This window comes from Delphinapterus leucas, chromosome 4 (genome assembly GCF_059928025.1).
Source record: "Delphinapterus leucas isolate spDelLeu-1000000601 "Yukka" chromosome 4, BTC_Dleu_Yukka2, whole genome shotgun sequence".
In the NCBI taxonomy this organism is placed as follows: domain Eukaryota; kingdom Metazoa; phylum Chordata; class Mammalia; order Artiodactyla; family Monodontidae; genus Delphinapterus; species Delphinapterus leucas.
The window spans coordinates 81,241,113-81,255,375 of NC_143132.1; the positions used below are offsets into that span (position 1 = coordinate 81,241,113).

Genomic DNA, 14,263 nt, shown 5'->3' on the forward strand with positions numbered 1-14,263 from the left:
CAACAAGAAAGAGAAACAGAGCCATGTTTTGTTCATCCTTGTTTCTACTCTTGGACCAGTGCTTGCCTAAATATTTGCTCTGGGTGGAAAAAAGAATAAAAGAAGATAATGGAAGGATTCCCACTGGTGCAGATGTAACAGCTTAGTTTCAGGCCTTGCTTCATAAATAGCTGTCATGGCCGGGCTTTAGGTAGTTGCAGGACAGGCCAGATGGGGGGTTGCGGGGAAAAGGAGCAGGGCTGGGACTCCAGGCAGGTCCAGGGCGCTGGATAAAGGCCAAAGAACTAAGCACTGATTCATAGCCCGGGCAAGACACCTTGAGAGGAACACCTGCAGCTGGAGCCCAGAAAGTGCACCTAGAAAGCACAGATGAATGCAAGCAAAGAAGCGCCACGGTGGGCTGTGTCCAACAGGCCGAGATCCAAACGGCTATAGGGAGGGTAGGGAGGGCCCAGGCTGGGTATCAGGAGGCCTGGCTCTAGTCCAGGTCTGCCTGGATCTGTGGGTCCTTGGACACAGCACCACCAGTAAATGGTGGAAAATGATTCTGAAATTCTCGGACAAGGGGTATATTCAAGATCTAACCCTGGAGCACCCAGACGAACACTGGGACATGGGACATAAGCATAGGAAAGCAGCCAGGGGTATTGCTGGGGAGGGCGGTCATCAAAGTCCGAGATGACCCAGAGCAACAAGCCCTGCACTGCTTTGGTCTTTTCGTCCTTCATTCCCCGAATCCTAGCTGTGCACCTCCAGGTGCCCAGCGCCCCTCAAGGCACTGGTGATGCAGCAGTGAGCAGAGGACAAATATCCCACCCTCACGGAGTTTCCTTTCTAGAGGGAAGAGACAGGCAATAAACAAAGAAATAAGTGAAACATACAGTGTGTTGGAAGGTGATAAAAAACAGCAGAAAAGGGGGAAAGGGAGCTCGGCGGAGGGAGTGGGGTTGCAATCTAAGACCAGGTGGTTCCGAAGGCCGTGAGGAGCAGATGACATTTGCATGGAGACCTGGAGGAGGGTGAGCCTTGCGGATACCTGAGGGTGGAAGGAACAGCAAATACAAAGGCCCTGAGGAAGGAGCAGGCCAGGCTGCCAAAGGCAGTGGGAAGACTGCAGACCGTGCCTGGCGTGTAGTGCGTGAGGGTAGAGTGGCAGGGGATAAAGCAGAGATAATGCAGGGCCAAGTCACTAGGACATGTAGGACATTATGCGGAATGTGGCTTTCATACTGGGAAGGTCCCAAGATGCTGAATGGTTTTCAGCAAAGCAGGGACACAACAGATTACAGAAACAGAAAAGGGTGGAAGCTGGCAGAGCAGTTAGGAGGCTCCTGCAGTAATCCAAGGAGGGGGACTGTGCCATGGACCACAGTAGTGACAGAGGAGGTGGTGAGAAGGAGTCAGATATCTTTTGAAGGTGGAGCCTGCAAGATTTGCCGACAGACTTCATGTGGGAGATGAGGGAAAGGAAGGAGTCAAGGATGGGCCAGGATAGACCCTGAACAGGGTGGAGAAGCCTGGGCCCCCAGGGGTCGTAAGCAGACCACCTGGAGGAGGGGGGACCGGCACCCCACACACCTGCCACATCTACTCCCCCACAGGCACTTTGGTTTCCATGGACACAGCCCTGCCAAGCAGCCACCCACGCTCTCCTGTCACCTCGGGCTCTGGAGTTGTTTGTGGGAGGAGGGAGGCGTCCTCTGGGAGCCGAGGAAGGAGAAGCTGATCAGCAGGGGGTGGATGGCTGCAGTACCTGGAGCTGCTCACACGGGCCCCTCTCCATCGGGAAGGAGAAAGGAGGCTTTGCTGATAAGTTTTATAAAATTCAGCTACAGAGGACACAGGTGATATACGCTGCCCAGAACAGGAAGGTCATGTGAGGTGATCTGCTTTTTCACAGGTTAGTGGCCCAAAGATTAAAAAACAAGGGTAAAAGGAGTAACTGCACAGTTTTCATTCATTCAAGAGAGAGAGGCTGAAGCCCTTGTTCTGAGCTCTCCGCCGCCCCATTTCGGTCCCCTCTCTGATGTGCTGTCCTGCTACAGGCAGAGTGGTCATTCCTGAATGTCAGTGGGGTTGTGATATGTGCAGAGCACATCAGTGGCTTCCCAGGATTCTTAGATAAAGATAAAAGCTCTTCAGATGCTCCACAGGGCCCTAAGTGGTCTAGCAACTGCCCAGCCAGCCTCATTTCCTACCGCCATCCGCTCCCTCTAGACCCAGACACCCAGTCCCTCTCTCAGACCCTTGAAGGCACCAGTGTCCCTTCTACCACAGGGCCTGTCTGTTCTGCTCCCCTGGCCTTTGCTTGGTCTGCTTCTACTTCAGATTTCAGCTAAAGTGTGGCTTCTTCAGGGAAGCCTTCCCTGATAACTCATTACAGGACCACACTCCTTTCCTTCCCAGTATGAATCTGAAATTATGCATCATTTCTATGAAGCCCTTGTTAATAGCTGTCTCTCCCTCTCAACTGTAGGTACCATGAGAGCCGGAGCCATGGCTTTTTTGCCTGCTATTAGAGCCAGAGCACCTAACACGGCACCTAGGCCTTCAGTAAATATGTGTGGAGATACTATGGTGAATGAGATATAGTTCCCCCAGGGAGGTTACAGGGCATTTGGGGAACAAACAAGTAGTCAGTTACAAGACAGTGTGATGAGATCGCCCCTGGTACTAAAGAAACACTCTGGAGAGGAACCAGGTCCAGACTAGGGCAACCAGGGAGGGCTCTGTGCTGAGCAACAGAGAGCTTGTGGTTTAAGGCCCTGAAAGCACTTCAGCAAGGTTGACATGTCGAGTGGGAGGCAGGACATGAGAAGGATGAGGCTAGAGAGAAAGGCAGAGCCAGGAAGGGCTTTGCTGCGCGCTAAGGGGTGGTGGGAGCCATGGCAGAAGGGAAAGCGGTGGACTAGTGTGATCAGGCTCATGGTTCAAGGATTTCCTGCCTGGGTAGAAGTGTGGAGAACACACTGGAGGCTGAGAAGGCAGAGAGGAGGCTGCTGCAGCAATAGCAGTGGGAAGGAATCATACCGCACCAGAACTCAACCATCACCACAGGATGGAGAGGAGAGATTGCTTGGAGAGCTATTAAGGGGATAGCATATAGAAATTGATGTGTAAATGGATGTGGGACAGCATATAGAAATTGGTGTGTGAAGGAAAAATCTAGAATGACATCCATGTTTCTAGCCTCAACACTGTGAGGATGGTTGATCTGCTGGGATGGGAACCACAGAAGAAGGGGCAGACCTAAGCAAACAAGGGCCTTCCAGGCAAAGGGAAGAGCACATGCAAAGGCAGGGAGGCATAAACATGGACTGTGTGTTCTGGGAAGATGAGAGAGTCCACTGATTTACTCCCTCTAAACCCTCTTGGTGGCAGTCTCAGCCCTGAGTCTTGCCTAAGCTCAGCCACTGCCGGCATGAGTCTGATTACCTGGGGCATCTATGAACACCTGTTCTGCTGGGGCAGCCCTAGCATGAGCTTCACGCAGGATTCTGATTCTTGCATCACTCCCCACTCAACCCCCAGCCATGCTTCCCAATCACATCCCTCACATCCTCCCCCGGCACCTGGTGCACTGAGGTTTATGTAAGTGGTGTCCTCCGGAGCCCAGTGGGTGTCTGGCTTCCTTCAACTTTTCCAGCTCAGCCAGCATGCTGCTGTAGACCTACAGCCAGATTAAAACATACATGTTCTGATGTGCTTTCTCTAACAGTTCAGTCTGATGCTCCTTTACAACCATCATGGGAGACAGGATTAGGAATCGGTGTGTTTGCAGGTCTGGGAGGTGGTGGAAGTGGCAAACTGGTACCCGGGTGCCAAATAACACCTGGGGGTTTTGCTTATTAGACACAGTGTTATTTTTAAGCTTCTGAGCCTGAATGACTTGAGACGAGCGAGGCATCTTCAGTTTTCCAAGTGCCCCACCATTTTCTGATATCTCAGACCCACCTGTTTTACTATTCATGCACCTGCCTGGCCTCTGAAGAAAGGAGGAGCATGGACTTGGAGCCACAGAGATCTGGGTTTGGATCCTGGCTATGGAATGACTTTCTCTCTGTGAACCTCCATTTCTTCATCCATGAGAGTGATAATACCTTGCAGGGTCTGTCTGAGGGATAAATGGGGTAAATGGTACTTATCATTAAAGATTAAAACTGTGCAAACTAATGTTTTTGAGCTATATGCTTCACCCCAAAGGAAAGAATTAGGATGAAATGAGGATAAACAGGTGAAAGTTACAGGGAGACAGATTTAACTCAATTTGAAAGATTCCTTTGCAGTGGTTAACACACTGCAGATGGAAAAGATGGCTTTAGGAAGTAGTGAGTTCCCCATCAGGAGAAGAATTCAAACAATGCTATGGAGGGCTTCAAGCATTAGATCAGGGATAACTAGACAACTTGAGCCTTCTATAATCACATGGCATATGGTTCTCTCTTCCTCTTCATGGGTTGCAGATAAGGCCAACTTCGCAAAGCATCCACCCGTGGCTGTCCTGCCTCTTGGAACGGGAAATGACCTGGCCCGCTGTCTCCGCTGGGGAGGGGGTGAGTCTGCATGGGAGAGGCCTTATCCTGGAGACGAGTGCTCCAATCTACAGGGAGGCTCTGCAGAGCTAGGCTGAACTTCCCTCTTAGGGATCACATTCCACGGAGTAATACTCAACTCTGGGATCATCTCTACTCCACACTTTTTCTTTAACCTCCATTCCATGCCGACACCTGTGTCCACCCCTCACTAGATTTACTGTCAGCCTGAAACTCAGCTTCGAGTCTGCCTCCCCCAGTAGAACAAGTCAACTTCAGGGTAGAATCTCCTTTGTCTCCCCTCCAGGGTTCATCCCAGTAGGGCTCACTTAGGGATTTTTCTGCATGAAATTCCCCCTCTCCAAATTATTGATCTTCTGAATTAGGATTCAGAATGCAGACCGAAAAGCCACTTTGCCAGCTACTAGGGGCGTCCAGATCATCTTAGGGCCCCATGGCCAGGGGCCCTCATTTTGAAATTCACCGAAGGGGGGAACTCAGAATGGTAGCCAGCTCACAGTGCAATGGGCAGGAGCTAAGGAGAACCTTGCAAACTGCAACAGCCCCTGTGGAGCTGGGCGTGCTCCAGAGAGTGGAGAGGTTCAGGTCAGCACACGGAACAGACAGGTCAGCCTAGCAGGCAGAATTGGGGTGAGACTCCACGTGGCGGATCAATTCCGAGCGTGATCCAAGACCAGGCCAGCAGCGGTCAGTGTGCGTGCTTGGAGGGCAGGGGCAGAGCAAGCAGGAGCCAGCCCTAGAAGGAAGTTGGCAGGCGTGGGCAGAGCTCCCAGGGTCCTCAACCACACACTGGGCTAGGGAAGGACCCTCTGTTCAAGAGGGGACAGGCAGACTTGTAGCCCCACGCTCTGGGCATCTAGGCAGCATAGCGAGGCACACATTTCACACAGCCTTGTGCTCCCAGATAGCATCAAGGCCCTCAGCTCCCTTGTTGGTATCATTGCTGTCTTGTGAGGCATCCCCTAAGGAGCGGACTAGAGCCCTGACAACTTGAAAATACTCTTCAGGGTTGTCCCAAAGGTAAGCAGGAACATAGAAGTGTTATTTGAAAGAAAAGATTGTCTCTCCCACTAACTTCTCACTTACAGTTCACTTGCTACATTAATCTTCTATTGCTACTGTGTAATAGTAACAAATGATTATAAACATAGAGGCTTAAAACATCCATTTATCAGCTCACAGTCCTGTAGGTCAGAAGTCCTGGAACAGCGTGACTGGGTCTTCTGCTCAGGGCCTCACGGGGTAGAATCAGGGCACTGAACAGGCTGCGCTCCTCTCTGAAGACTCTGGGGGAAGAATTTGTTTCTAAATTCATTCAGGTTGTTGGCCAAATTCAGTTCTTTGTGGTTGTAGAACTGAGGTCCCTGTCTCCTTGCTGGTTGTCAGCTGGGACCACTCTTAGATCCTAGAGGCCTCCCGTGTTCCTTGGCCGATGGATCCCTCCATCTTCAAAGCTGGCAGAAGAGAATCCCCCTTCCTTCCAATCCCTCTCAAGCTTCAAATCTATTTCTTAAGGGAAAGCCCAGTCTTTCTAAGGACGCACCTGATTAGGTCAGATCCACTCAGGATAATTTCACTTTCTTGAAGTCAGCTGTGCCATGTAATATACCAAATCATGACCGTGACTACCCCATCTTATCCACAGGTCCTGGGGGTTTGCTGGGTATATATACCCCGGGGGCAGGAAATGTGGGGACCATCTTAAAATTCTGCCTACAGTGCTGTCCATCTCCATCATGACACAGTCCTGGAACAGATCCTTAGTTCTCCCATGTGCAGCTTCCCAACCATCCAGCCCACCAATTCCCCAGGGCTCACTTCAGCTACACAGGCCTGCCCATCTTTGGCCAGCACCCAGCCCTACCCCTGTTACTCTGGCTTCCAGATCACCCCAGCTTCTTTCTAATACTCCATATTGTCCTCTCCTTCTCTGTGGCCCAGGGAACCCGAGTGGCTCTGGCCCACAGACACACTGGGGAGTCTCCTGGCCCCAGATGCCCAAGGGGCTCCTTGCCCTGACTGTTGCATCAGCAACAACTTAGCCTTTCTGCTCTGGGGGTAAATGCAGTGCTGTGCTCCACAGGTTATGAAGGGGGCAGCCTGACAAAAATCCTGAAGGACATTGAGCAGAGCCCCTTGGTGATGCTGGACCGCTGGCATCTGGAAGTCATCCCCAGAGAGGAGGTGGAGAATGGGGACCAGGTCCCGTACAACATCATGAACAACTACTTCTCCATCGGCGTGGTGAGTTGGCCAGGGATGGCTTTTCTGAACGGGAGACAAGTGCCCGGGTGGGCAGGAAGGGTTCTAGTCTTCCACTGTCCCCTCTGGGTCCCTATTCTTTACCTATCCCGGCTGCCCCCAGGCTCGACTCAAGTCCAGGCATCCTTGCATCTGGCCTGGGCATGGACATCCTGATCGCACCAAGCCCCACCCATGATTATGGAGGAAGCTCCTGCCCCTATCATTCAAAAGACAGCACATTTTTCAAAAGACCTATTTACCCTTTGGATAGTTTGAAGTAGTTAAAGAAAAGCGACACCAAGAAATAACCAAGGGCTGAGGTCAGAAGGAGACTCTCAGGTGAGCTTCCAGAATTGGAAATTCTGATCCTCCAGGGAAGACGTTGTCTCAAGCTGGCTCTACTGGCTTAGCTCTCAGAATTCCATCTCTCCTGTTCTCTCCCCTCATCCCAGCCCCACTCCCCACAGTCCAAGTGCTCATAAGCCTCTGGGGCATCTCCTCCTGGCTGACCCCTCAGGCTGAGCTCTGTGTTCCCCCTGGTGCTCCCACAGTCCTCTGTGCTCACCTCTGCCTTAGATTGAAGGGGTTGTTTTAATGTGCCTGTCTCAGCCCTCCTGAAACACACACACATGCACGTACACATGCACGCACCCATACACATACACACACAGACACAGACGGTAGGAGGACAGCACCACGTTCCTCTTTCTCCCCTAGCTCCCATCACATGTAGCACAGCTCAGTTGGTTTGTTTTGTTGAACTCAGCTTCTGGTCCAAAGTGCATGGGGTGGACACTGCTGCCCAAACTGTTGGGGACAGCACTGGGGAGAAAAGTTATCGATCATTTCCATAAATAGAACTGGGGTTTGGGAGGAAGGTGAAACAAAGATACTAGCATTTATTGAGCACCTACTGTGTGCTCTCCATGGTGCTAGACTTTAGTCCTCACAGCAATCCTGCAGGTATTATTGTCCCCACCATCCGCATGTTACAGATGAAGCCTCAGGACACCGGGCGAGGAAGTGCACACACACTGTACCTTGCTCCGAAGCCAGGTTCCTTCCTTTCTGCTTCCCTGTCTTGGGAATTATGCTGCCCAGTTTCATATGCACATAAGCCCCTCCAGACCAAGACTGTGTGATCATCTCAATCATAACCTGTGCCTCTTTTGCAAATGTTGGTGGTTTAAAAAAAGGAAAGAAAAAGAGAAATGATAGGTAGCTTGAGGGAAGAGCAGGGTTAAGGAAAGGGTTTTGTTTTTTAATAAGAAAACTAAAAGGAGAACCGTGAAAGAGAAAAGGAAGAATAATAATACCTTATATTTATGGGATTTAAAATTTACCATATTCACAGATATTTTGATTCTTATGATTACGCTGGAGGGCAGTACTACCTCCGCTCTGTAAGTGAGGAAATAGAGGATTAGACTAAGGGATTTGCCTTCGTTTTCTGACTCCCAATGCCGCCCTCTTTTTCTATTACTAAAACAGAAGAGAGAGGCATTGCTGGACCCGTGATCAGGCTGTGAGAGGATGGGGGCGCTGGACGAGAAACATATTCAGGGGTCTCTGCTGTCCTGATATGGTTTATCTCCCCAGCTCCTCTGCCCTCATGGGGGAAGACGTCTTTCCCTAGCACCCTCCAGCTCCTTCCCCAGTGACCTAGGCAGACCTCTCCCTCCTTTTCTTGGCTCAAAAGCCCCTCTACTTTGGGACCACCTGCTCAGGTTCCACTTCACGCAGTCTTCAGCTTCTGCAAATCAGACTTGACTGACAGGTCTGGTGTTCGGGGGGTCAGAGGACTTCTGGAGCACGGGCTTCCCATCTTTACAGTGTGACAGAAACTCGAGTCCTTTTTCCTAAACCAGAGAATAACTTACTGATATGTACTGAGTACCTAATGCACACCAGGCACAGTGTCCCTATTGGTGGGTATAGCCCTTGCCCTTTTACATTTTGTAAGAAGGATCTGTAGCTTAGAAAGATAGAGACCAGTCCAAGCTGGTGAGTGATAGAGCCGGGAATCACTAGAGTCGAGTTCCAGTGCCCACCTAGCTATGGACCCTGAGCCATGCAGCCTTTGCACAGCCCTCCATCTCCATGCTGCCGAATGCAGCAGCATTGGGTGGGGAGGCGGGCCTTAAAATTTAGTGCGTGATGGCTCGCCTATACCCCACCTGTACCCTTTGTCAGAAATGCAGATTCCAGCCCTGTGACAGATCCTGATTCATATTGATTCAGTTGGTCCGGGCAAGGTCTGGGAATTTGCATTTTTAACAAGCCCCTGAGATAATTCTGATGCAGACAGTCCCAATCAAGTCCTCAGTGAGTGAAGACAACCCATTAGAACAGAGAAGGATGGTCAAAGGAAGTGGTTCTTCACAGGAGCAGAACCCAGATCTGAAGTAGATGACAGAGAGAAAAGATAGAAAGGAGGGGAAAGCAGCACCTGTAAGCCACGGGCCAGAAGTGAAAGCTGAGCCGCAAGACTGGGTGATCTGCCTGGGAGCGTCTAGATGGCAGGTTACACCCACGGCTGCCTTCAGAGTCCTCAGCTGCAAGTCTTTCTTAACATGCCCAGCTCTGGCTGCCAGATAAAACAGGATTCCTAAGGCCTTCCTGTCCATCTGTGCCAAGCGCCATATGCAAAAAATGACATTCACTTAGTATTGCTGACCAAATGGATGACCATGCCGAAAAGGAAGATACAACTTCCCCTCAACTAGATAACCAAGCCCTAACCCCAAAAGCCAAAACTGAGCATGGTTTTAATTCATTCTTACAAATAAGATGGAAGTGGGTGGGGGGATGGGAGGGAGGAAAAGAAGGAAAGAATACAGACTAATTGTCCCCCAAGGAAATGCATAGAGGGACTTCCCTGGCAGTCCAGTGATTAAGACTCCACGTTTCCACTTCAGGGGACTCGGGTTCTATCCCTGGTCGGGGAACTAAGATATCCCACATGCTGCATGGTTCGGCAAAAAAAAAAAGGAAATGCATAGGAACAGATTCTCCATTTCTTTCAGCGGTCAAGATATTTATTTGCCCTGGGCTGACCTATAATAATCCAATCGGTTCATCTTTCAAATTATGAAGAACTTCACAAAATCTTTCTGTTTTTTTTCATATACCTTTAGCTTGTGCGTGTTTAATATTTTATTGCAAAGCAGTGAAGAACCAGGATTGTTTTTATCTCACTGGTGTACCCTTAGCCTTGTCTCAATAAAATGCTTGCAGGGTTTGTGTGCTCACTCTTTAAAAGCTGGAAAGGGAAATTCTTGAGAAAACAAGTAGCCAACATGTAACCCTAAGAGAATCTGGGGCTGACATTTGCAGAAGCTCTTGCTCCCTATTTGACTTCCCAAACTTTGTAAGAGGAGAAGTAGTATGTAAACCAACCCCCACTTTTACTTCCTTAAGATGATTAGAGTCGGACTCCTTTGGCAAAGAGAGCTGCAGTCTTCGCCTCTTTTGGAGGACCTGGAATATCTTACTGATATCAGATGTCTGCTGCCCTGCACCTGTAAAGGTGGTGACAATGACCGCTGCCATGGTGTCCCCAGGTGGTAAAGAATTCACCCTGATGAGTTCACTTACTCCTCTTCGTGCCAATAGAACCCATTTAATAGATGGAAGGATAAGCAGGGCAGACTCCTACCCTAATGAGAGAGTGACAAGGGCCTCACTGTCACCACATTCCCATCACCCACAAGACACGCCAGCTCCCCACCAACGAAGAGCTGAGATTGTTGGCCTTCTCAGCCCTGAGACCTGATAACACCCACTGGCAGGAGATTTTAAACACAGTCATTCAGGACGCTACTTCCTCTGACTTCTCTGGCCTCCTCATCCCTGCTCTTTATTTTTGGATTTGCAGAAATGTCAGGATGGCCAGGTATCAGTGACAGGAAGTTTGGGACTGCAAAATAATTCCTGTGGTATATGTAATTCTGAACACCTCAAAGGCTCTGCTTTCACTGAGCCTTAACGGGATGAGTAAACAGCTAATCCCTTGAGTCAATGAAATCTATTTCTGATGCTAGGGGAACCCAGGGGCCAAGGAGAGGCCAGAGTCATTACACTAACCCACACATCATCTTCTACCTGACATTCTGTACTTATTAGACTTTAAGTTTCCACAGTGGTAGACCCATTAGGGAATTTGTCAGAAAGTCATCATTTCCCTGCAGCTTTTAAATTCCTTCAGCCTCAGGTTCTTGTCTGTCACGTATGAGAGCCAGGAAGGTACTTGAACAATGGGCCGGGCCCCACTGAGAGGTGTCTTGGACAAGGGGTCTACACTCTTTTTCATTCCCCAATCTGCTGTCATTTTTCAGAACAAGCCAAATTCCAAATAATGTGTCTTATTTTCTCCTTTCTGTTTTTTTTATCTCCATAGATTGCCAAAGTGACTTAGACCTACATTGTCCAATATGGTAGCCATTAGCCACATGTGGCTATTGTGTACCTGACATGGGGTTACTCTAAGTTGAGAGATGCTATAAGTATAAAGTACACATCAAATTTCAAAAATGTAGTCTGAATGAATTTTAAATATCTCAGTGATTTTTAGATTAACTACATGTTGTAGTGATAATATTTGTGAATTGAAGTGTATTATTAAAATTAATTCCATCTGTTTCTTTTCACTTTTTTTTTTTTTTTTGTGGTACGTGGGCCTCTCACTGCTGTGGCCTCTCCCGTTGCGGAGCACAGGCTCCGGACGCGCAGGCTCAGCGGCCATGGCTCACGGGCCCAGCCGCTCCGCGGCATGTGGGATCCTCCCGGACCGGGGCACAAACCCGTGTCCCCTGCATCGGCAGGTGGACTCCCAACCACTGCGCCACCAGGGAAGCCCTCTTTTCACTTTTTTAATGTGGCTACTAAAATTTTTAAAATTTATTTCTATTGGACGGGACTGGCCTAGACATCCAAATAGCTCAGAGTCCAAATGACTACTGCTTATATTTGGAAGGGGCACAGGAATCTTTTGTCCAACTCTGCACTTGGGAATTTTAGTTCAGGAAAGAGTAGCCATGTGTCCATACTGCTTTTATCTCCTTTTCACCCCACACCTCATAGAAAGGACCCTGGAGAATGAAGCCATCAGAAATGGGGGTGCAATTCCCACCTCCACCCCCACCATCCGAACAGAAGTCTCATTTTGCTGGAATTATTACAAGAAAGGGTTGGAACCATGATAGCACTGGTTTCTAAAATTTAAATGAAGTCACTACTGAATGTACGTACAGCCAGCTCAGGGCCTGGCACAGAGAAGCGCAGAAGAGGAGGGAGGCGAATCTTGCCTCTCTTTTTCATCCCCAGGTAGAGGACCATGGTCAGAGTCTTTACCAGCATTGCCTTTTCAAAACCGAACAGCAAAGGACCTGCTCAACTCCCTCTGACCACTTTGTGTATTTACCACGGGATTACATTGTCAAATTAGGAACCACATGCTTAACTAGTAATATTGTAAAGGCTGCTCTTTGTGAAAAGAAGCTTTGCAAAACCTAGTTATGAAAAAGAAAAAAAAAAAACAAGGATAATCGGAACTACACAGAGGACAGGGGCCTGTGCACATACCCCAGGGAATTAAAAAACCAGGAGCCAGTCATAACAGCGTCGGGGGCAGGGGACAGTGAAGTACAGATCGTGCCAGGCAACATGTGATTGCTTTCTTCTTTTCTTTCTTCTTTCTTTTTTCCTGACAGAAGAAAATTAGTGCTTCAAAAGAACACAAGTAGATGGAATGTTTTCTTGAATTCTAAAGAAGCATTTGACAGATGTCACATGAATCTTATTCAGAGTGTTCACGAAACTTGCTCAGAGGAGGGAACTGGGGGCATGAAGTGCTCCTGCCTGGAGAAGCTGTGCAGGCTGGATAGGCCCAGAGGACAGAGGCCTCCCCCCGCCCCAGGGTGTTGCATCTCTCCCACCGTTGTCCACAGGGGTGCCTAAACTTCAACTCTTGATGTGTCTTAAAAAACTAACAAAGAAATCAATAACTAGAGTTTAAATGTTAAATTCCCAATACATTGTTTCAGCAAAGAGTGTTTGCCAACCATAAAATAAGCCCACATCCTTGACTTGCCCTGTCCGCCTTTCAACAGGGCCTGCTAGCTGGGTTTACTTCTCTGCCAAGTGCAAATATTACAAAAGCTCCTCTTTGCCCCCGACTTGCTTCTGGATTTTCTGTCCCCACCCTTAGCCTGTATTTTACTCCCCACACACAGCACATGCTCAAAATAAGCTTCTGCACTGAGCTACACCTCCTGATGTTAAAAAAAAAATTATTTTTTCAGAAATTTTCTTTTGTCGGATTTCCATATCAAGAAAAGAAATTAATATGCACTAGCTGAAAATTCACTGTGTGGAATTTGAGTTTTCTTTTAGCTACACAGTCCAGTAAATGAGTTTCTGTATCTTTTTTTCCCTGCACAAATCTGAATCAGCTCCCTTGTTCTGTCGCCACTCCCCCCACCCCCTCCCCTCCCACCCTCCCCCACACCCTCCCCCACACCCTCCCATCCCCTCTCACCCCCTCTCCTCCCACCGTCCCCCACCACCCCCCACCATTCCTAGTTCAATTAGCCTGTTTATTTCTAAAACCCACCACCTGCGCCCCCCCCCAGATGTGCTGGGGGGAGGCCTGAGCGGCGAAGGCAGAGCGTAGCACATTCTTTTGCTGGAAAAGGAGACCATTAACAAGGGCGGAGGACCAAATTTGAGGAAGAAAGATGAGTTCAGTTTTAGGACTGAAATTCAGGTTTGGTTCTAGAGTGATACGCTGTGGAGACATCAGCAGCTACTAACAACTATGAGAACTCAAGATGGCCCGTGGCATGGAGTGTAGGCTGCAGAACGGGCTCAGGGCTGTGAAGGTCTGCTCCGAGCATGGAGAGCCCGGAAGCATGGTGACATGAGCACTATCCTAACTGTGAGTTCTGAGGAGCAGGTGGCCAAAGTGCAGCAAAGGAATGTGCTAATAGGAGGACAGCAAAGTGTCCGTAGAATGTGATAATGAGACTCCTACTGACCTTGGGGAGAGTTGTTTCCATGGAGTGATCAAGAGGCAGAAGTCAGAAGTTTAAATATATTTTTAATTATCTGCTGAGCCTGTTATCCAATGCTACCAATTCTGTCTACTGATATGGATGATTAAGAGTTAATATATAACAGCATCTACCAACATCAGTTTTCTGGTTTAGAGAGTTATGTAAGATGTTATCACTGGGGGGAGCTGGGTGAAAGGGACACAGGGACTCTCGGTACTATTTTTGCAGCTTCTTATGAATATTCCAGAATACAAAGTGTTTTTTTTAAAGAGTGAATAGGGTGAGGCATTTCCAAACACTCACACTCAGCCCCACGTGGGCTTCTGCGTTCTCACTGCTCACAGACCCAGACACACTCCCTGCCCCCAAAGGGCAGCCGCGTCCCCTTTCGCTCTCCCTGAACTCGGGCGG

At 49.0% G+C, this 14,263-nt stretch overlaps 1 protein-coding gene across 15 annotated transcripts in view; it reads left to right on the forward strand.

Moving 5' to 3' along the window:
• The window catches only part of DGKG (diacylglycerol kinase gamma), a 206,741-nt gene that overhangs the window by 98,907 nt on the left and 93,571 nt on the right, over window positions 1-14,263 (forward strand). For 14 of the 15 annotated variants that reach the window (XM_089910732.1, XM_089910727.1, XM_089910731.1 and 11 more), the window contains 2 exons: window positions 4,464-4,553; window positions 6,637-6,797. In XM_089910732.1, the coding sequence (XP_089766858.1) occupies window positions 4,464-4,553; window positions 6,637-6,797 (251 nt within the window). The remainder of the gene's footprint in view (window positions 1-4,463; window positions 4,554-6,636; window positions 6,798-14,263) is intronic. The other variant, XM_089910730.1, reaches the window with a different exon arrangement.